General features: G+C 56.6%; 2 protein-coding genes across 5 annotated transcripts in view; both read right to left on the bottom strand.

The window, feature by feature from the left end:
• The window catches only part of ZNF385C (zinc finger protein 385C), a 53,457-nt gene that overhangs the window by 10,730 nt on the left and 22,502 nt on the right, over nucleotides 1-20,225 (bottom strand). For all 4 annotated transcript variants that reach the window (XM_036339787.1, XM_036339784.1, XM_036339786.1 and 1 more), the window contains exon 2: nucleotides 17,720-17,971. In XM_036339787.1, the coding sequence (XP_036195680.1) occupies nucleotides 17,720-17,969 (250 nt within the window). In that variant the 5' untranslated portion in view covers nucleotides 17,970-17,971. The remainder of the gene's footprint in view (nucleotides 1-17,719; nucleotides 17,972-20,225) is intronic.
• On the bottom strand, nucleotides 175-6,137 carry CUNH17orf113 (chromosome unknown C17orf113 homolog). The gene is made up of 2 exons (XM_036339783.1): nucleotides 4,164-6,137; nucleotides 175-2,628 (listed from the first exon to the last, which is right to left on the bottom strand). The coding sequence occupies exons 1-2, from the start codon at nucleotides 4,704-4,706 to the stop codon at nucleotides 1,144-1,146; spliced, it is 2,028 nt and encodes a 675-aa protein (XP_036195676.1). The 5' UTR covers nucleotides 4,707-6,137; the 3' UTR covers nucleotides 175-1,143.

Below are 20,225 nucleotides of genomic sequence, written 5' to 3'. Positions count from 1 at the left end.
GAGACCCAGATGAATGCTTCAGGGGAGCCAGGCCAAGGGAGGGAACAGAGGCGTCAGGGCAGGCCCCCGACACACACACAGCACCATGGAGACTGCACATGAGCTGGGTTTCCTCTTTATTGCAAATTAAACCCAAACCCAGGAGGCCTGGGGAAAGGTCATCCCTCTCCCTTCTCACTTCCCCCACATCATGCCCAGCAAAGGCTATCAGAGAGGATGGGAAACCCTTGGAATCTGAAGGGATGTGTCCCCCAGGAGGCACAAAGCCCCCCCTTGGCATCCCTGGGTCAGGCCTTGAGGGGTGGAGGTGGGGTGGGGGGTCGGGAACACTGTGGTTTTACAGTCTTTGGTCTTAAAGGTCTGAGGCAAGGAACTTGGGAGAACAACCAGACTTCAAAAAAGAAGAAAATTAGTAACAAATCCAGTTCATTTGGGACGTTTTTTAGACCCTATCACTGCAAAACGAAAAGAAGTCCTTTTAGATTTATGTGTTACATTATGAAAAATAGGATAGATTTATTTCCTATTTATAGATTGATCTGTCTATACACATGGTCATATACATAAAAGCCTCGGGCAGCCTTGGTGGGGCGGGCAGGGAGGGCAGCACCGCCTCCCTTGAACTGTCAGCTGTGCACAGAGTGCTGTGCTGTGTCAGAGACAAGGACCCTGGTCTGCTTTCCGGTCGTATCTGAAGAGAAGAGATGCTGCCAGGAGCGGGGCTGAGAAAGGCAAGGACCACATTCTACTTTCCCTCAATCCCTTAATTCTGGAGCCCCAGCCTTCCTCCCTCCAAACAAGAACCCCCAACATTTTTAAGGCCAAAACGTGGGATGAATCCAAAGGGAAAAGGGTGAGCTACTCCTCACCAAACTCTAGAATGCTCAGGAGCAATAGTTAGGGTGCCCCAGACCCTAGCATCTCTCCGCTGCCCAGGCCCCCCTTGACCCAGGCCCCCCTCCACAGCCCACAGCCCACAGCCCACACGGCTGGGTTAGTCCTCAGCGTGGAGCAGAAGCATGGGGAAGGTGAACGGAAGGCCACAGGTAGTACGGCAGCTCGGATGCAGCCTGGGCAAGTCCGGCTTGGCCCTTAGAGGACCCAGGGCCTCAGGCTGGCTGGAGAGAGGGAAGGAGGCCACCCTCACGTGAGCTGCGACCCCAGCAACCCCTCCCCCCACCCACTCTCTAAAAACTCCACGGCCAGCGCAAAGTCAAACTCGTGTAGCGGGGGACCATCCACAGCGATCTTGACCACAGGGTCGCCCCGGCCTTCCCCGGCCCCGTTCTGCCCCCACCACCGCAGCTCCCGGCTGCGGCCGACCTTGTCCAGGAGGCTGGCGCCCGCCGGCAACGCCAAGGCCAGGGCGGCGAGGGCAGCGAAGTCGGGGAAGAGCTCGTGCAGCTCCGAGTGCGCGCAGGCCAGCCTGGCGCACAGAGCCCGCGGGCCCAGCCGCCCGAGGCTGCAGACCACGCGCTTGAAGAGCGCAAAGTCGCGGAGCGCGCGCGGCCGCACCACCGCCGGGGCGTAGGCGCGCAGCAGCAGCCGCAGCGCCCCCTCGCCGTGCGCGCCCAGCCCCTCGGGTGTGTCCGGGTAGCGGCGGGCATCGAAGATCGCGGAGAAGGCGGCCACGGCATCCAGCGAGGGCCCGGGGTAGGAGTCCCGCAGCCCTTTCTGCAGGGAGTCCAAGAAGTCCCCCCGCAGCCGCTCCAAGTCCCGGAGCGCAGCCTCGGAGTAGCCGACCAACTCCAGGCCGCGGTAGGTACAGCGCTCACCGCCCAGGTCGGGACTGGAGGACGCCAGCTCCTGCAGGAAGCCCTGGAGGCGCGCGCCCCCGGAGCTTCGCTGCGCGTGGAGGGAGGCCGCCGCTGCCATCACCAGCGGCTGCAGCAAGGCCAGGTGTGGGTCTTCCGGCTGCAGGACAAGGGCGAGCTTCTGCACGCAGGGCAGAGTGTCCAGCAGCAGGTGGGTGAAGGCCACGAAGGTGAACTGGCGCAGGGCGAGGGCCAGTGCCCTAGCTGTTGGTGAGGCTGGGTCAGAGGCCTCCAGTGTGGGCACCAGGCCAGGCCAGGCCTCAGCCACTGCTTCCACCACAGGCAGCAAAGAGGCCCAGGGCACTGGCCGTGGTCCTGCCAGGTCGATGGCTGCAAGGTCCAGTGCTGCCCGGAGCTCAGGGACCATGTGGGAACTGGGACCACCGTGGAGGCGGAAGAGGGCATCCAGTACACTTTCATATTCACCTAGGTAGGCAGGGGGCTCAGGATCTGGCCGGCCAGGGAGGCAGTGCAGCTCCGTGAGCAGCGGGCAGGTGGCCCGGAGCTGCAGGCCCACACTCCCCAGGCAGTCCCTGGGGAGGCTTGAGCTGAGCCAGGCTAGCTTGGGTGCGGACACACCGAAGGCCTGCAGGATGTCCAGGAGTTGGCCAGCAGTGTCCTCGCCCTCCTGTAGCTCCACACTGCCCAGGAAGGTGGTGGCAGGCTGGCCATCACAGGGTGACACCGACGTGGCAAACAAGGCCAGACTGTGGGACTCAGGCCAGTCTCTGGTCTTGTCCAACACCAGCCCCACATACGGGGATGCCTTCAGGCACTGGCAAGCCTCTGTGTGCAAGACACTGGCAATGGCCACCTGGGACAGCCAGAGAGAGAGAGGGAGGGCGGGCAGAGTTAGGCTTGTCCTGAGAAGGGGAGGCAGACAGTACAGGGTGATCGCAAGAGCGTCAGACAGACTTGGGGACTAATCCTAGCTTTGCCACTTACAGGCTATGTGATCTTGGGCAAGTCATTTCACCTCTCTGAGCCTCAGTATCTTTAGCTCTAAAATCAGGCTCATCGGTGCCCATAACCTCCTCCAAAGGTTGTTGTGAATTATAAATACAGCTTTTTGTTTTTGTGCTTATAAACGAAAAATGCTTTATGAACTGTAGAAGTTCTACAGAGTTTGGTGGGTGGGTGTATTTCTACAGCATCACCCAGTCTGCCTTATTCCTGGGGATCTCCCTCCTCTCTGCTGTCCAGGGATTAACTGATAGACACGTTCACTCCTAACTCCTGGCCAGTGACATAGGGCCCCAGCCACCGTGTGTTCTGTTTGTCTGTTTGCCACATCTCTCTGTAAGATGAGATCAACGCCCCCACCCGCACACCAGCCCCTATGCTCATACAGCTAGTAAGTACCTAGGACAGAGCTGCAACTTGCATGCCCCCAGGGGCCAGGAGGGTGATCCTGAGCTCAAAGTGGGCCAGGGATAAAACAGGGAATGGGGAAGTCCGTACTTGCTCCCCAACTCCACCACTTCATGCCCTGAGAGCATGGGGACCTACTTTTTCAGTACAAGTAACAAATCCAGATTTTCACATGTAATCTCTTGTTTTGTTAAACTTGGAAGCTAATTAAAAATTTTTAAAAACACTGTGGCCCTGGCTAGTGTGGCTCAGTTGGTTGAGCGTCATCCCATGCATCAAAGGGTCATTGGTTTGATTCCTGATCAGGGCACATGCCTGGATTGCAGACTTAATCCCCTGTAGGGGGCGTGCAGGAGGCAGAGGATCGATATTTCTCTCTTGCCCTCTCCCTTCCTCTTTATCTAAAATCAATAAAAACAACCCTGCCGGTTGCTCAGTGGTTAGAGCATTGGCCCTTGGATGGAAGGGTCTCTGGTTTGGTTCCCAGTCAAGGGCACATACCTTGGTTGAGTAGAGGTATGAGCAGGAGGCAACCAATCAATGTGTCTCTTTCACTTAGGTTTTTCCCTCTTTCTTTCTCTCCCCCTCACCCCTTCCTTCCACTCTCTCTAAAATCAATGGGAAAAATAGTTTCGGGATTAAAAAAAATAACAAATAACAAAAATACTGTAAAAAACAACAAAACACTTCTGTGGGCCAATGAAGCCCTCAGGGCCACCCGTTTGCTATCTCTGGTCTAAGTAGTGAGGGGAGTGCCCCTGGGCCCCTGAGGACAGGGCCTGGTCTGGCTGCTCCACTGCTGTGTCCTCAGCAGCCGGCCCAAGGCCAGACACACAGTCGCTCTCAACGGTTCTGACAGTGAAGGTATGAATGAAGTGCTCTGGCCGAGGCCCAGGGGCCTGGCATGCTGGCACTGTGCCAGATGGCTCAATGTCCTCCCTCCCCAAGCCCTCCCCCATACCTCTGGCTGCCACCCACCTGCATGTCCCTCACCCTCCTGGGACTGTAGTAATCACCACGCTCCGTGCCCAGCAGCGCCTGGCACAAGTTGAACCTTTGTAGCTCGAGTAGGGCAGAGCAGCGGTCGTCGGGCACGTCCTCCTTGGCCATGCAGTACACCGTGGTCAACACAGCCACTTTGGCAGGGTCCACGTCCACCTTGATGCCCCTGGAGGGTGGGGTGGTTGCCAGGCCTGGGGAGGCCCCTCCTCCCTCAGCCTGGCCCTCAAAAGTGGGCTGGCCCCGGTTCATGGCCAGAGCCTGGCGGTGAGCCCCCGAGGTCACATGGCGCAGCAAGGCATGGCGCTGGAAGTTGTCGGTGCCCACGGTGAAGGCGTTTTCAGCTTTGCCGTGCTTGTTCCGTACCAGGGCCTGGCGGCACTCAAGGCAAAACATCAGCTTCCGCTCATAGTCAAAGTCCAGCCAGGTAAACTCCTCTTTCCAGTGCTCGTTGAAGTAACGCTTGCACTTCTTATTGGAGTTGGAGGCCTCTCCAGCTGGCTTCTTCCCCGGGGGCACCATTCCTGCTCGAGGGGCAGGGCACCCCAGTTCCCACCCAAATGCTCTAACTCCCAGCCTCCCACACACAGAGTCACGTCCCTTGATAAGGGGAGTTGGTGGGGAGGCAGGAGAAGGGCGCCCGCCTGGCTATTGGGGACCATCCATCTAACTTAGCCGGGAAAGTTTATTCCTGCTCCGCTGGTGGGAGACTGGAGATGGAAGAGACAAGGGAGGTGTGTTAGGGAGTCCACCAAGGATTCACACTGCCCACAGAGCACGCCCCAGCTGAGGGGTGGCCTGAACCCAATGGGGAAGGACTACTGGGAGTGGGCGGGGTCATGCAAAGGGCCATAGAGTATTATCCAAAGGGAGGTATGGGAGGTATGGGTGCCCCAGCCCCACCTTCCAGGACAAGGCATTGTGTAGTGTTGACAGCTGAAGCATGCCAGAACGTGGAGCTGGAAAGACCAGCACCACCTATACAACCACATTTTATGGGTGGAGGGACTGGGTCCTGGAGACAGAGTGGTTCTCAGGACTCATGAATAATTTGTGGCTGAGCCAGAACAAAAACTTAGGCCTCCTGATTCGGTACCCAAAGGATGACTGATCCCGCCAGACCACGGTCCTTTATTTCACTAGAAGGAAGTTAGCACAAAGCTGAGCTCCCGGGGCCACTGGATTTTCTCTGGAGATCCCTTTCCTACACACATACACACACACACACACACACACACACACACACACACACACACACTACACTTCCCCCCATCAGCCTCTCCTTGGCCTGTGTTGTCATCTCCACCTCCTCTTCCCAACCTCAACCTGCCCAGAGAGCTCAGAACCGTCTCTGCTGGCCATTCTGAAATATCCAGTCCCGGTCTGGGCCACTCCTCTGGGCACCACACCTCTCCATCCAACACCTTCCTGGTTTGTCAAATGGAACTTTCACTCCATCCTTACAAAATATGCTCCTCTCCCCGTTGTCCTCAGTCCAGGAAATGGCCCATCCTCCCACCCAGGTACTCTGGCCAGAAACATGCCCCCCTAAGCCCCACTCTCTTCCTCATCCGGGACCTGGTCTATCCACAGGGCCTGTTGATTCCATCTCCACAAACTACCTCTAACTCACCCCTTCTCTCCGTGCCTCTACCACCTTCCTCATCTAGGCTACCTTCATCCCTTGCCTGGACTATGCCAGTTGCTTCCTGATGGTCCTTTGGCTTCCTGCTCTTACCCATGTCTGAGCCATCCAAACCCTAGCAGCTCTTAAAAACACTGCTTTTAAACCCCTCCACTACAGCCTGTTGCACTGGGTCAGTGCCAGAATCCTTTTCCAGGTCTGCCAAATAAATGCTGGCAGCCGCTTGTCCTTCCGTCCCTTTCCAGCTATACCTGCCTTTTCTTGGTTTCTCCTGAGTGCCAGATTCCATCCTCAGGGCCTGCACACAAGCGGTGCTTTCTTCCAGAATGTCCCACCCTCCACTTCCACTCTGGTCTTAGCTTAACTGTCCCCTCTTCAGAGGAGGCTTCTGAATTGTCAGATCCTAGGAAGTCCCCTCCTTGTCTGTCACTATCCCCTGATTGTTCCCTTTACTGCACTCCCCACAGTTGACAAATATGCGTATTTCTGTGCAGGTCTATTCCTTGGTATATTCTCTCTCTCTCGGACTGAACCCCAGAGAAGGGAACAGTGCCTGGCAAAATTGGGGGAGTGAATGAGTAAGGAAGCATGAGCTTTCAGGCAGCATGAGCAGTGGAGTGGGCCCGTGGGCACCTGTTGGGTGGTAAAAATCTGCCTCTGACAGCCTTTCCTCCCCGAATCCTATGATTCAGTGACCTTGTCCAGCCCATCACCAAAGGGTCTTAGAAAGGGGAGGAGGTGCCAGGCGAAGGTGATACCCTTTTGAAAGTGTGTCTGATCCTTTCCAGGCACCTAGAAACTGGCTCTCCTGCCCCATCCTGCAGAGGGGACAAAATGACTGTCAGACTTAGGAGGTTTCTGATAAAAGAGTAGGTAGGAAGGATGCATGGAAAGATGGAGATTCCGAAACTGCACTGTCTGACGCGACAGCCAACGTTAAAAACGAATCAGAACTAAGTGAACAAAAAATTAAATTCAGTTCCACAGTCGCACTAGCCACAGTTCAAATTCTCAACAGCCACACGTGGCTAGTGGCTATTGCATTAGCCAGCCAGACAGACCATTTACAACACCCAAGAAAGTTCGATGGGACAGCGCCACCCCAAAAACAAAACAAAACAAATGGACAAAAGCCTTTGCCATTCCCCCACCTCAGACCGAGGGAAGCAGGCTGATGGGGTGCGGTCCGAGGCTGCCCCATCTCAGACCCAGGTCCCTGGCACCTCTCCTACCCTGGACAGCAGGATGGGAGCAGGCACAACCTGCGGGCCTGGGGCCATGGTGTGCAGGTCTGCCACCCCCACTCCACCGGGCACATAAGCCTCAAACAGGGTTTATTCAGCCCCAGGATGGTGGTCCCAAACCTCCTCCTCAGGCTCCTTTTAGGACCCCACTAAGAGTCCAAGGTCCAGGCAGAGGGGAGGTGGGGACCCCTCCCCTGGCAGCCGGAGTGAGGCTAGGGCTCCCTGCATGCCCGGCCTGTCTCCCTGGGGTGGGGACCCTGAGGGCTGGGGAACTTCTGGGGGTAGGGAGGAGAGGAGCCCTCGGATGGGTCATCTGAGGCACCCATCCGAGGCACCGATCCCCCCACTGGCCGGGGCCCTTGTTGCCCGCCCCCTGCCGGGCAGCTCGGGAGGAGCCGCCCTGCCCGCTGGCCCCCGCCCACACCCCGCCCGCACACACTCACGGAGCCGCGGGAGCCACCATCTTGCCGGTGGACGCTCTGGCCGCGGTCTCCCTGGGCTGCACCAAGCGACAGCAGCCACTAGCGGTAACCACGGCGAAGAGGCGCCAGCAGCCAGCGCAGGGCCGGGGGCGCAAGCTGCGTGGTAGCGACCCCCGCCCCCCAACCCCGGGCTCATCTGGCCGCGCCCACCTGCCCCGCGCTCGGTCTCCTGGACGCACGTGTCCCTGGGTCACCCTCATCCATCCCAGCTGCGGCCGCTGCAGCCGGAGCTACTGAGGTTAAACCACAGGAAGGATGCTCGGGGCGGGAGGCCCGGGAGTCGCTCACTCCTCACAGGCACCTGTAGATTCCTGGCGGAGCTCCCAGGTGAGAGCCCACGGATGGAGAGCCAAACCAGGTGGCGCCCTGCATGGAGGCTACAGTCTGGCAAGTGCTCCGAGAGTTATGAGCAGATGCTTCGGGATCACGGAGGAGCAGGCAGGAAGCCCACGATTTTCCCGAGAGTCAGTCCGTTTGGTTTTCACAGCAGGGTCCGGGAAATGTAGCAGGGAAGGGCATTCCAGGCAGTGGGACTGGCAGAGCGCCGGAAGTGAAAGGTGCAGTGCAGTTCACAAAGGTCGACGTGGAGAGGTGGTATGGGGGGTGGGATGGGTGGGGCTGGGGGGCAGTGCCTGCTGCTGGAAGGCCCTGCAGTGAACCCTGGGGGTTCTGATCTTCCGGCCAGGTGGGAACCTCAGGAGGCCTTTGAGCTGGGAGCTGAATGCCTTCACTAATGAGTTATTTGTAGTGATTTGTAATGGGGGTGACAGACATGGTGTGTCAGTAGAGGAAGGAGTGATCTCTTCCTGGAACTCTCAGATGCACAGAGGCCCACCCCTGTGGGGGTTCCCTGGAGCGGGGAAGAGAGGTTGTGGGTCCCTGCAGGAGGAATGTGGGCGTGTGGCACCCCAGCCCTCCCAGACTTGGAGTCTGGAGGCCTGCAGTGGAGCTCTGCTGACAGTGAAGTGGTCTTGGGCTGGACACTTAGCCAACGGCCTCAGTTTCCTCATCCATGAAGTGGGAATTGCAGCCAGGCAAGGAGGAAAGGGCAGGGCAGGATGGGTCTGAGGACCAAATGAGTTGCTGGGTATGGAGGTCATTTGAAGAAGGGGTGCCAGGGCACTTGGTGACTCAGTCTCCCCTCAGTACAACGTCACCCTGAAATGCCTTTCAGCCCCTAACAGTTGGGTCCACTACTCCCCCACACAAGGCCTAGGGCACAGGTAGATTTGAAATCAGGGCCTCTCTGGGGGCTGTTGGGAACTTGCCCCAGGACCCCTCACACAGCGCTGCCCTGTGCCACCCACGTCTGCCTGTGACATTCACTGTGAACCCTGGCCTCCAGGGCCGCTGCGATGAGGCATGAGTCATGGCACACGCACACACGTTGACTGCTTGGCTTGTGGGTACACTAATGAAGGGAGACACCCCAGTCCCCACACCTGCCCCAGGATGGCACCGCCCAGCCTGCCAGGTCTAAAATTCTGCACCCACAAAAGGGTCAGGTGTGGAGGGTCTTCTCTGATGGCATTTGGCAGCAGAACAGCCGCTTGGCTGTGTGTCTCAGAGCATCCCTCCAGGGGTCATATCTGCGACCCACTCGCTGGCTGGCTGCTCAAGAGGGTAGGTTTTTCCTCTGGTCAAACATGAACAACTCAGACGGTGTGGCAGAGAACAGCTCACCCCCAGGGTCCAGCTGAGGCTGGGGCGGGAAAGAAGAGCGGAGGGCTCATGAAATAACGTCACCCTGGCTGCCACCCAAGGGAGAGGCTCCAGGGGAACCACATTCTGCTGTTTTGCCATCACCGGGAAAGACACACAAGAGCACGGGGACATACCGCATGAGGTCCACAGGCCCACACGCAGATGGCTACAGGCACACGCATCTCCCCAGGATGACACTGTCTGCGCACACGGATGCATTCACATACGGAGGTGGTACCCACGCAGAGACAGATGCCCATGCTGGCCAGAGGCCACGCGTGAGCGTGCACGTACACACAGACAGGCAAGATCAATAAAGATGCGCTCAGATCACATATACCCAGAGGAACAGACACGCAAGGGACAGACCCTAGAAAGGCATATACAGACGATTCAAAACAACAGGCACGCAGCACACACACAGGCACAGAGACGCATATGCACAAAGGCCCAGATACAGACACGTTCACCCAGAGGTAGGTGTGTGCACACACCCCGCTTACAAAATGAGATGCATCTGACATACACACGAGCTCCTGTAGCCAAACCCAGGGTCTCTTTCTCCCACAGGTCATGGGGCAGATGGTAGGGCTCGCCCCACCCCAGGCATGCACACACACACCTCAAATAGTCAAGCTGCTGTTTCTATCACAGATAAAACCAAAACTCTGCGAAAAAAAGAGGGAGTCCAGGAGGGAGAGAGAGTCCAGGCAGGGAATGGAAGGTTGAACCAAGACGCCCTGCTTGCCTACTCCCACCAAGTCCTCCCCACATTCTCCAGGGCCCCCAATCCACTTCGGGGTGAGCCAGCATTCAGGAGGTTGTGATGTTCCAGACTCCCTCCTTCCCGTGCTGGAGGAAGACCCCAAGCCCAGTCACAAGAGGGACTCTGTCCCAGCCTCCAGCCCGTGGAAGGGGTTCCCCAAAGCCCCCCTTAAAAGGTGATGGCTGTCTCCCCCAAAGAGGGCCAGACAACCCCAGTGTGGAGAGGTGAGCCAGAAGACCAGGGAGAAAGGGGGCCATTGGTGTTGACCCCAGCGCAGTGGCTGGACCTCAGGTAGGAGCACCCTAGATTTCTGCCCGCCTCCCTCTGTGTCCCTCTGTCTGTCTTTCTCTGCTGCAGTAACAACCCCCTCCCATAACACTGCTTGGAGGCTCCAGGCAGTTGAAGGTGTGATTTGATACAAGGAAGGTTTGATGCAGGCTCCTGGGCACATGTCTGCCCCAACTGTGGCAACTTCACTCCTGCAGGGTGGCCTGTGGCTCCCCAACGCTTCCTGTCACTCCTGCCCCCACCTTTGTTCCCAGCCAGAGTGGGGGCTCCCTTGCCCAGCCCTGGATCTAGGAAAATGTACCAAGAGTCAACTGGCTATGGGAGACTTAATAGACAACTTTTGGAAGCCAACAAACACAGGAAAAGGATAGGGCTGGGAGAGGGAAGGGGCCTGTCCTGGTCTCCAGGCCCCCTCTGCACCCGGCTCCTGTGCCCTCCGTACTCACCCAAGAGCATTCTCTGCTTCGGAGGCACCGCTGAGCGCTGAGCGCAGAGTGAGGAGCAAATGAAACCCAGCCAGAGAGTGACAGAGGGAAGGGGGTGGGGGATGCGAGGGACAGGAGGGGAGGGCATGAGGGAGGGACTGCTGCTCCTGCCTGGAGAGCCGTGGTTACCAGGCCCTGCTCCCCCTTGCCAGGATCAAGCTGCCTAGTCCCTGGTTTCCTCCATCCCAACCAGGGGTGGAAAGAACCGGGCACTTCCTTCCCTTAGGGTAGGGGAGGGGCCAAATGCGGAGACTATGAACAGGGGTGAGTGTCAGGGAGTATCCACTCCCCGCATCCCGGATAGCACGGGCCTAGAGCCTCTGCAGCAAATAGCTGACCCTGCCCGCAGACACCTCCAGGCAAGGAGGTGCTGTGGCCCCTCTCTGCCTCCCACAAAGCTCTTGCTGCTAAACTTTGAAGCCCTGCCTCAGGGCTTGCTGCTTCAGGAGCCCACTTCTCCTGTCCAGTGAGCCCACCATCCCCTTAAATTTACTCCTTTGCTGAAGGGGAAACTGAGGCTAAGAGAGGTACTACCACTTCGTCCCAGTGTTGGCTGTGGCGGTGGGGGAAGGGAGCTTGCCCCTCTCAGTCCAGGACCTGGACTGTGGGACCTGCTCCCTGGGCAATGCCAGGAGGGGGTGGTGGTGGTCATCGGGTCAGCTAGAACTTCTGACACCTCTCCCCTGCCCTCACTCTTCCCTCTCCACGCCACCCCCAGTCTTTTCTCTCCCCATGTGCCCCTTTCTTCCCTCCTCTTCAGGAAAATAGACTGTGTCTCTATTCACCTGAGCGCCTGGAGGCTGGCTGGGAGGGGGGTGGGTGGGTGTGGGAGAGGAGACAGCCAACCCACAGCTGGATCCCGTCTTGCATTCCAAGCCTGGGTCCCAGGGCTAGCCCCCCACCCCCTCAGCATCCTGTCTCCACCAGACAATAACCTGTAATCTCTGGAGCAGCCAGTGCCTGAGCTGCAAGGAAGGTCTGGGGAGGGGTTGGCAGCAGCAGCTCCTGAAAACAGGTTTGTTAGGAAGAGGCTCTGGGGGAAGGACCTGCTGGTGTGGGGAGAAAAAAACGAAACTCAAGCCCAGAGCTAATTAACCCACCTAGAGACACAGACGGGACCTTTGTCTCCTGCCGGGGCAGGGATCTGTGCTAAGCCCCTGATTCTCCACCCAGATGGCTTTGCCTTTCCTGGAGGTCCTGGGGGAGGTGCTGATGGTCAGGTTCACACTTGGCAGAGGGGGATGTGATGGCCATCCAGGGAGAGCGGGGCGCTTCCATCACCTGCCACGTAAGAACAGCAGCAGGAGGCGATGGTTAGACTGCAAGAACTCAGTGGCCTTGGGGGAGCACAGTGGCTCTAAAGGCCTCAGGATGGGTGGCAGGGAGGGACTGAAGAGGTGGAGGGACAGGCTGGAGGGCTTCCGGGGCCTCCTGATGGGACTGAAATTAATCTATCTGCAGGGAGTGGGGGGTGAGGCGCTCATCAAGCCAGTGACTCAGGCATGACCCAGCTCAAGGTCTTTGATCTCTGGGGCTCAGAATGCAGCCAGAGGCTTCTGCAGTCTAAGGCTCAGAAAGGAGATGGAAGGACTGATGAGAACAGGAGCTTGGGGCGGTCTGAGCGCAGGGCAAGGGACAGCCTCCACCGGCCCCTCTGACCCCTTCCGCCCCCAAAGGCAAGGGATGTCTGGTGCAGCCAACTTTGCCCTGAAATCCACTATAGTTTTGACTCCATCTCTGCTTTCCTGCCCCCTTCGTGTCTACCCTGCACTCCCGCCTGGCCATTTCGGTAAGCTAGAGCTTAAATCATTTCCCAAACCCCCTTCTCTCCCCTCGGTGTCATGTTGCAACGGGTGATGGGGGACAAGGGTGGGGGCCCTGAATTGGATGGCTGGGTCAGTCCTGCCAAGAGATGGGTGGGGGGGACCAATTGGCTTTGGAAGGGTCCCCTCTCTCTCCCTAGCCAGCCTAGACAGAGTGGGAAATGGCTGGCATCTCCCCACTTTTCAGGTGAGGACACCAAGGCACTTAGCAAGAGGAGAGGCCAGGGGGCCTGAGCAGTGAGGAATCGTCTCCTGGGAGCTGACCTGCCTTCTCTGGGCCATCGCTCCTCCCCTTTCCTGAAACATTAAGGCTCAGCCCCTGCAGCAAGTGCAGTGGGTGTGTGAGATCGGGTTCAGAGTCGGAAACCCTGGGATGGGGACCCAGCTGTGTGACCCAGGGGTGTGCTGCTGAAACTCTCTGAGCTCCTGGATCCCAATTTCTGACGTGAGGACTGAGTGTCATCATCTTTCCCCGGGGCCTGGGCGAGGGGGGCATGCCATGTTGGGTGTGGAAGTGCTTGGTAAACAGTTCAGCTCCAAAGCAGAGGCTGCACTTGGCGCAGGAGGTAGGTCACAGCTGCTTGCCCGGGTGTCTCCCATGCCCTGTGCTGGCCCAACATCCGTACGAGAGGTTGGAACTAGGAGGGTTGAGCCAGCAAACCTTTTCCCTGCAGATGTTCAAGAACCATCTGAAAGTGTGTGTGTGTGTGTGTGTGTGTGTGTGTGTGTGTGTGAGAGAGAGAGAGAGAGAGAGAGAGAGAGAGAGAGAGAGAGAGAGGGAGAGAGAGAGGCAATAGGGTCATTGAGTTCAGCCTTACTGGGGCAGGGGTCCTTGTACCCACACCTGCCCTGTTGAAAGATGGCTACAGACACATTCCTGAAGAATCAACGGGCCTGCTGTGTGGGAGACAGAGAGGGCGGAGGGTGGGCTGGGAAAGTTGGGGAAGTTCCTGGAGGAGGCGGATGGGGAAATGTGGGTACTTGCTGTTTCCTCATCCCGTGCCCTCTCCCAGGTGTGGCAGGCTCACTCTGAGCTGGGAGCTGGGTGTGGATGAGTGAGGAGGCCTCTGACCCAGGCATTGAGGAAGCTCAGAGAGGGAAGAGGTCTCCCCGCCCCCCACCCCAATATCTCCCTCCCATGGACAGCCTCAAGGACATGAGCAGGAGAGAGTCCCGCCTCACTGCCTGTGACGGCCTGTCACTCTGCAAGCCGCCAGCCCCACAGTCCCCTAATCAGAGTGACGGCTCCAGGGAGCATGCCGGGAGGTCCCACTCCCACACCTTTCTCACCCTCCCAGGGAACAAGGACTGCCTAGGAACAGAGCAGTGCATTAAGGCCCCTCAAGCCTCCGTGAAAGTAGGTGTGGCTCTCTCCACTTCCCAGGCTGCCCCATTGGCCACACCTATGGGCTCTGGGCTCTGGCCCAGTCCTGAGGTCCCTATGCACTTCCCCTCACCCCCAACCTCAGGGGCAGTAGCTAGCACCCCCCCCCACGCCACCCCCACTCTCAGAGAGTCAAGGAGACAGGAGAAATCCATGGGATGAGGGTGGGAGTGGATGCTGGGGGGTCATGACCCAGAGCAGGCTCCGAGGTAACCAGGTCAATGGAGCCCCAGACTTCCAGGGCTCCCAGAATTCGGAGGACCCTTCATGCCTGCCCTATGTCACTCCCCCGTGCTCCCACAATGCCGCTCTCTCTCTTAGTGTGAAGGCTCCAGCCTGTGAATGCCCAGAGCGCAGGCACTGAGCACTACTCAGTGGGCAATGCTGGGGGCCAGCACAGGGCCACACGGCGCTGGAGGGCTAGGCGATGATGGGGGGATGGGTGGGGGGACAATGGCTTATCAGGTCCCATTTAATAATCTGGAGAAGAATACGAGGCATCATGTCTCCTGGTCCCTCCCCTCCCTCCCCGCCCCCCAACACACAAACCTACCCAGAACTCAAGCAATAAGAACAATGGGAAAAGGGAAGCCAAGTGAAGGGGGTCCCTGTCCTTCTGAGCAGCCTGATTCTGACCATGGGTATCTGGTGCTGTGGTCTTTTTTCTTTTTAAATATATTTTTATTGATTTCAGAGAGAGAGAGAAACATCAGTGATGAGAATCATTGATCGGCTGCCTCCTGCACACCCTGCACTGGGGATCGAGCCCGCAACCCGGGCATGTGACCTGACCAGGAATCCAACCGTGATCTCCTGGTTCATAGGTCGATGCTCAACTCCTGAGCCACACTGGCTGGCACTGTGGTCTTTTATCCTCACACCCCACCTGAGGGCAGGGAAAAGGGAGGGCTTATAGCTTAGGCTCCACTGCCCAGAAGAAGGGCCTGAAGAGGCTGTGTTAGAGGGGAGCAGGACAGGACAATGTTCTTTTTCTTTTAAATTTTAACATTGTCTTAATCAAACAATGTAGTGGTTTACAACAGGGAATTTTAAGACAGTTGAATAGAGCAAAGTGAAGGATTACTCTGTTAGGATAGCCTCTGTGAATAAAATTCTTGTGTAGATTTAGGATAGTGTTCTTGAGCCCTCCCCATCCAACACTGTCCCCCAGACCTGCTTCCCTCTCAGCATCCCCCTTTCTGATAATGGGACTATCTATCACAGCATTACCTAAGCTAGAGTCGTCCTTGGACCTCCCTCCCCCGTGACCCCCACATCTCATCAGTCACCAAGTCCTAATGGTTCTGCTACAGAAAAGGCCCCAGAATCTGTTTCCTCCATCCCACTCCCTTCTTTCTCCGGCACCCCAAGTCTTCCCCTTCCCCTTCGCCAGAGATCTCTAAAAATACTAATCACTCCTGCTCAACACCCTTCGGCGACACCCATCACCTTTAGTTCAAAGGCCAAATGTCCAGCCTGCCTGGGAGGACCTCTAAGGCAGCTCCTGCTCACCTCCAGCCATGCCCGCCATGTCCATGCCCACCGCGTGCCCAGCATGGCCTCTGCTCCTGGAAGGCCAGGGCCTCAGGCCTCGGGGCATTTGCTCTGTCTGTCTCCCTGCTTTGGGTTCCCTTTCTGTCTCCAAGATCCAACATCAAGGTCACTCCCCTGAAGCTTCCCCGGACGCTGGTACCCACCCCTTGGAAGCCTGTTGTTATCTTGGACAAACTCGTCTGCACCTGCGGTTGTCTAGACAGCACTGTCCTAACAGGAGGGTATGCTGCCTTTTAAAAATGTGGATCCCGCCGTAACCGGTTTGGCTCAGTGGATAGAGCATCAGCCTGCGGACTGAAGGGTCCCAGGTTCGATTCTGGTCAAGGGCATGTACATTGGTTGCGGGCACATCCCCAGTGGGAGGTGTGCAGGAGGCGGCTGATCGATGTTTCTCTCTCATCGATGTTTCTAACTCTCTATCTCTCTCCCTTCCTCTCTGTAAAAAAATCAATAAAAAAAAATGTGGATCCCTAAATAAATACTGTATGTTCTCACTTATTTGCAGAACCTAAAAAAGTCAAACTCATAGAAGTAGAGTAGAAAGGCAGGTGCCAGGGGCTGGGGAGTTGGAGACGTTGGCCAGAGGGTACAAACTTCCAGCTATAAGATAAATAAGGTCTGTGGTCTGCGATGTAAGGCCCAGCATGGCGACTGCATTAACCATACTGCATTATGTGATTGAAAGGCGCGAAGAGAGTAGATCTTAACTGTTAACAGCACACACGTGCAAAATCATAGTTACCTGAGGGGACGGAGGTGTTCACTAACTTACTGTGGTAAATATCTTATAATATATATGTGTATCTAATCACCACATTGTACACCTTAAACTTACACATTATATGTCAATAATATCTCAATAAAGCTGGGGTGGGGGGGGTGGGGAATACGAATCCTCCAAGCAATGGCATGGACCTAGGGGGTTGTCTGTAAGTACTTGATGAATTAATGAGTGCCTTTTGGACTCACACACACACACACACACACACACACTCTAGAAACATCATACAATCAGATACACTCTTACTCAGATTCACACCCTTGGTGTCCCCAAGGGCTCAGGTGGAGGAGCTGGCACCAGCCATCAGAGCATTCCCTGCTTTGCTAATGCAGTGACCTCTGCCTCCAATGTCCCTTCTCCCCTTCTCCCTGTTCCAAGCTCAGCACGCCCCCCTTCCTTCAGGAGGCCTTTCCTGGTGCCCCCAGGGATACCTGACCTTTCCCCGTCATATCCCTGGGGCTATGTCCCACGAAGCACCCACAATATTTATCTGCTCGTTTGGTGTCTGTCTCAGCCCAAAGACAGATTCAGTCTTGGCCGGAAGGGGGAGGGGGTTTGAGGAGAGAGACTGGAACGTATTGGTCTCCAGGCCCCAGGCGCTCGTACAGAGAACACAGTGGGTGCCCAAGTATTCACCCAAAGAGCAGGCAACCTGCTGAGAGTTCAGAGGGTAGCCCTCTGGCAAAGCTCCCGACCTGGGCTGCAAGCGAAGTTCCCAGCGGCCGTCCCCAGGAAGCAGGCAGACGTTCCCACCCTTCCCACCTCCCCACACTGGGCCTGCCTCTCCTTATTTCCCCCATGGCCACTCTGTGCCTGTCAGCCGGAATCACCCTCACAAATTCATTCACCCGTTTTCCCCAGAAATCAGCCAGCTGCCCCTTCGTGCTTGCAGCCAAACCTCTGCAAAGTCATCCCAGCCGGGGAGAAGCAGAAATCCTGGCCAGGAGTCCAGTGGCCAAAGGAAGAGGGGCTTCCCTAGTTCATCCCTCAGCTGGAGTGTCATGCACCTTGCTAACCCTGCCCTTCAGAGACCAGAGAAGCATCCCGGGATACCCTGCAGGTGAGGCCTTTGTCCAAAAGTCTGTCCCTGCCAGGGGACTCCAGCCTGGGGTCCTGATCCCAAAAGACCCCACAGGGAGGCCCCCCCAGACCAGTAAAACCTCAGAGGAGGCTTCAGCCTAAAGACCCTCAGATCCAAGAGTGTTGTCCAGATGCAAAAAAAAAAACAAAACAAAAATTGACAGCATCTGGGGGACTTCAGATGCTAAAACCCATTGAAGGCACCCCAGACCCAAAGACCCCACAGAGAGAAGCCACAGACCCAGCCCTCAGAGGGGCCCAGAGCCCAATCTGTAGGCACAGTGCCCCCCTGCACTGACCTGGCCCTGCGGGGGCCTTTCCCAGGCTGAGCTGCCGCAGCCGCCTCTGGTGGGCCCGCCCCTCACAGTGCACCTGGGCCTGGGCCGCCGAGTTCAGCTGGATGTTGCAGACGTCACAGAGCGTGTACGACGGCCGCTTCCTCTCACGCTTGGGCTTAGGCAGTTCTGGGGGCTGAGGGGGGCACTCCGCAGCTCCAGATATGGGAGGCTCCTTCTCAGCAGGGGGAGAGGGGCTCAGTGGCCGCTTCATTCCTGAACAGATAGAGAGGGAGACAAATACTGTAAAACAAAGGCTGAGTGTTGTGAGTACATAGCAGGAGCAAGACGGGTTCCAGATCCAGAGATAACTGCGCCTTTCATCCCAGCTGAAAGTCCCCAGCGTTTGGAGAGCCCCAACCTGAGCAAGGCAAAGGGAGCACAATGGGGCCTATTTCAAACAAAGCAGCATTCATTAAAGGCAGGCATATCTGGAAGAGAGTCAGAAAGGTGTACACAGGGGGCGGCCTGCGCCGGGGGGCGCGGCCACAGAGCAAGGCTGAGAGGGAAGCTGGGGTCTTGGAGAGCAGGTGGGCACGCAGGGCCCGGCGGCGGTGAGCTTGGTGGAGTCCGGTTTGGGGAAGCCAGCACTCCGCTCTCAGCGCCGGGGCAGGCGCTGACAATCCTGTGACAGGCAGGCATGTGGCGCTTGCTGGAGTCGCAGCAGTCGCTGGCCAGGGTGGTGATTGCAGAAACCCAACCTCCCTGTGTCCAGGGCCCAACCCGCTGACATTCACAAACGGTGGCAGCGTGTGAAGCCATCGGCACCCCGACCCACGTGGCTCCAGATGGTCCCTGCTGTCTTGGCCATCCAGCCTGCGGCAACAGTTGGTGTTGGTAGTAGAGACCTTGGCCCTACACAGACACAACACACACACACACACACACACACACACACACACACACGCACACCCTGGTTCCCACAGAACTGGCACATCATCCCTTCAGGCCCCTCACCTTCCAGACAGTCTTTCCTTTCCAACTCATGTCTCTGAAGCTTTCCCACCTGCCTCCTCTGCCTCTAAGGGCCCTCTTCTGGGGCTGCTCAAGGACCTTTCTTGGGCTGAACTGTGTCAACGTTCACTTCCCTCCTGAATCTGTGTGCATGCTTCCTGCCTCTGCTTTAGACTGGGGACTTCCTGAGGGCAGGGCCTATGTCCCCCTCACCAGGACAGAGAATCCCTGAGGTCAGGGACCGTGTCCCTCTCTCTGATTGGGGGATCCCCAAGGCTCAGAGGATGTGGCATAACGGAGCCTCTCTTATGGGCTGAGGTGTGTCCACCAAAAATTCATGTTGGAGTCCTAACTCCCAGTACCTCAGAATGTGATTGTGTTTAGAGAGAGGGTCTTTAAAGAGGTAATTAAGTTAAGATGAGGCCACTAGGGTGGGCCCTGATTCAATGTGATGTGTCCTTATCAGAAGAGGAAATTTAGACGCAGTTACAGAGGGAAGGCCGGATGAAGACACAGGGAGAAGGTAGCCATCTACAAGCCAAGGAGAGAGGCCTCAGAGGAAACCAAGCCTGCTGACACCTGGATCTCACATTTCTAGCCTCCAGCGTTGCGAGAAAATACATGTCTGGTGTTTAAGCCACCCGGTCAGTGGTAACTCATTGTAGCAGCCCAAGCAGAAGAGTACGTCCCCTAAAGAGCATTTCCTTTTCCTCAGGCTCATGCTCATTTTGAAAATTAGACCAAGTGAAGTCAACTGATGCCCTAATATTCTCATAAGGCCACACATCCAATGGGGGAGCCCACAACTGAACAAAGAAAATGAATTTCTCAAGTCCACAGCCAAGAACTGGGAGTCCCTGGACCCACCCCCTGCTCTCAGAAACTTGCTCATCAATTTTGTGGGCAGTGCTCCCACATAACATATCTGTCATTACATGGGTGGGGACCATGTGTGAATGGAACAGAGGGGCACAGCGATTAAGAGTATGAGTTCTAGCTCTGGCCGGTGAGCAGTGGTTAGAGCGTCAGCCCACGCACCCAAGGGTCGCATGTATCTGGGTTGCAGGTTCAATCCCCAGCCCCGGTCAGGGTGTGTGGGGGAGGCAACCAATTGATGTGTTTCTCCCACATATCTCTCTCTCTCTCTCTCTCTCTCTCTGTATATGTGTGTGTGTGTGTGTATATATATATATATATATATATATATATATATCCTCCACTCTATTCCCTTTTACTCTCTCTAAAAATCAATGGAAAAATATCCTTTGGTGAGGATTAACAACAACAACAAAAAAATAGTATGAGCTCTATATTGTGGAAGGCAGCTATGCTCACCACTATACCACCAACGCCTTCAATGAGCTCTATATTGACTCGCACCTGGGTTCAAACCTCAGCTCTGTCACTTACAGGCTGTATGACCTGAGCCTCACTCCCCACATCTGTATGTCTGTAAAATGGGATGATGACTAACCGTTCTTAAGTCACAAGCATAATGCGAGGATTAGCTGAACTG

This window comes from Myotis myotis, unplaced genomic scaffold (assembly GCF_014108235.1).
Source record: "Myotis myotis isolate mMyoMyo1 unplaced genomic scaffold, mMyoMyo1.p scaffold_m19_p_17, whole genome shotgun sequence".
In the NCBI taxonomy this organism is placed as follows: domain Eukaryota; kingdom Metazoa; phylum Chordata; class Mammalia; order Chiroptera; family Vespertilionidae; genus Myotis; species Myotis myotis.
The sequence above is the reverse complement of the archived record's forward strand: the minus strand, read 5'-3'. Positions and strand labels throughout refer to the sequence as shown.

Coding starts and splice junctions, on each gene's coding strand:
- CUNH17orf113 (XM_036339783.1), bottom strand. CDS start 4,706: ATGGTGCCCCCGGGGAAGAAGCCAGCTGGAGAGGCCTCCAACTCCAAT. Junction 2,629..4,163: donor GGAGGGTGAGGGACATGCAG/GTGGGTGGCAGC, acceptor TGGCTGTCCCAG/GTGGCCATTGCCAGTGTCTT.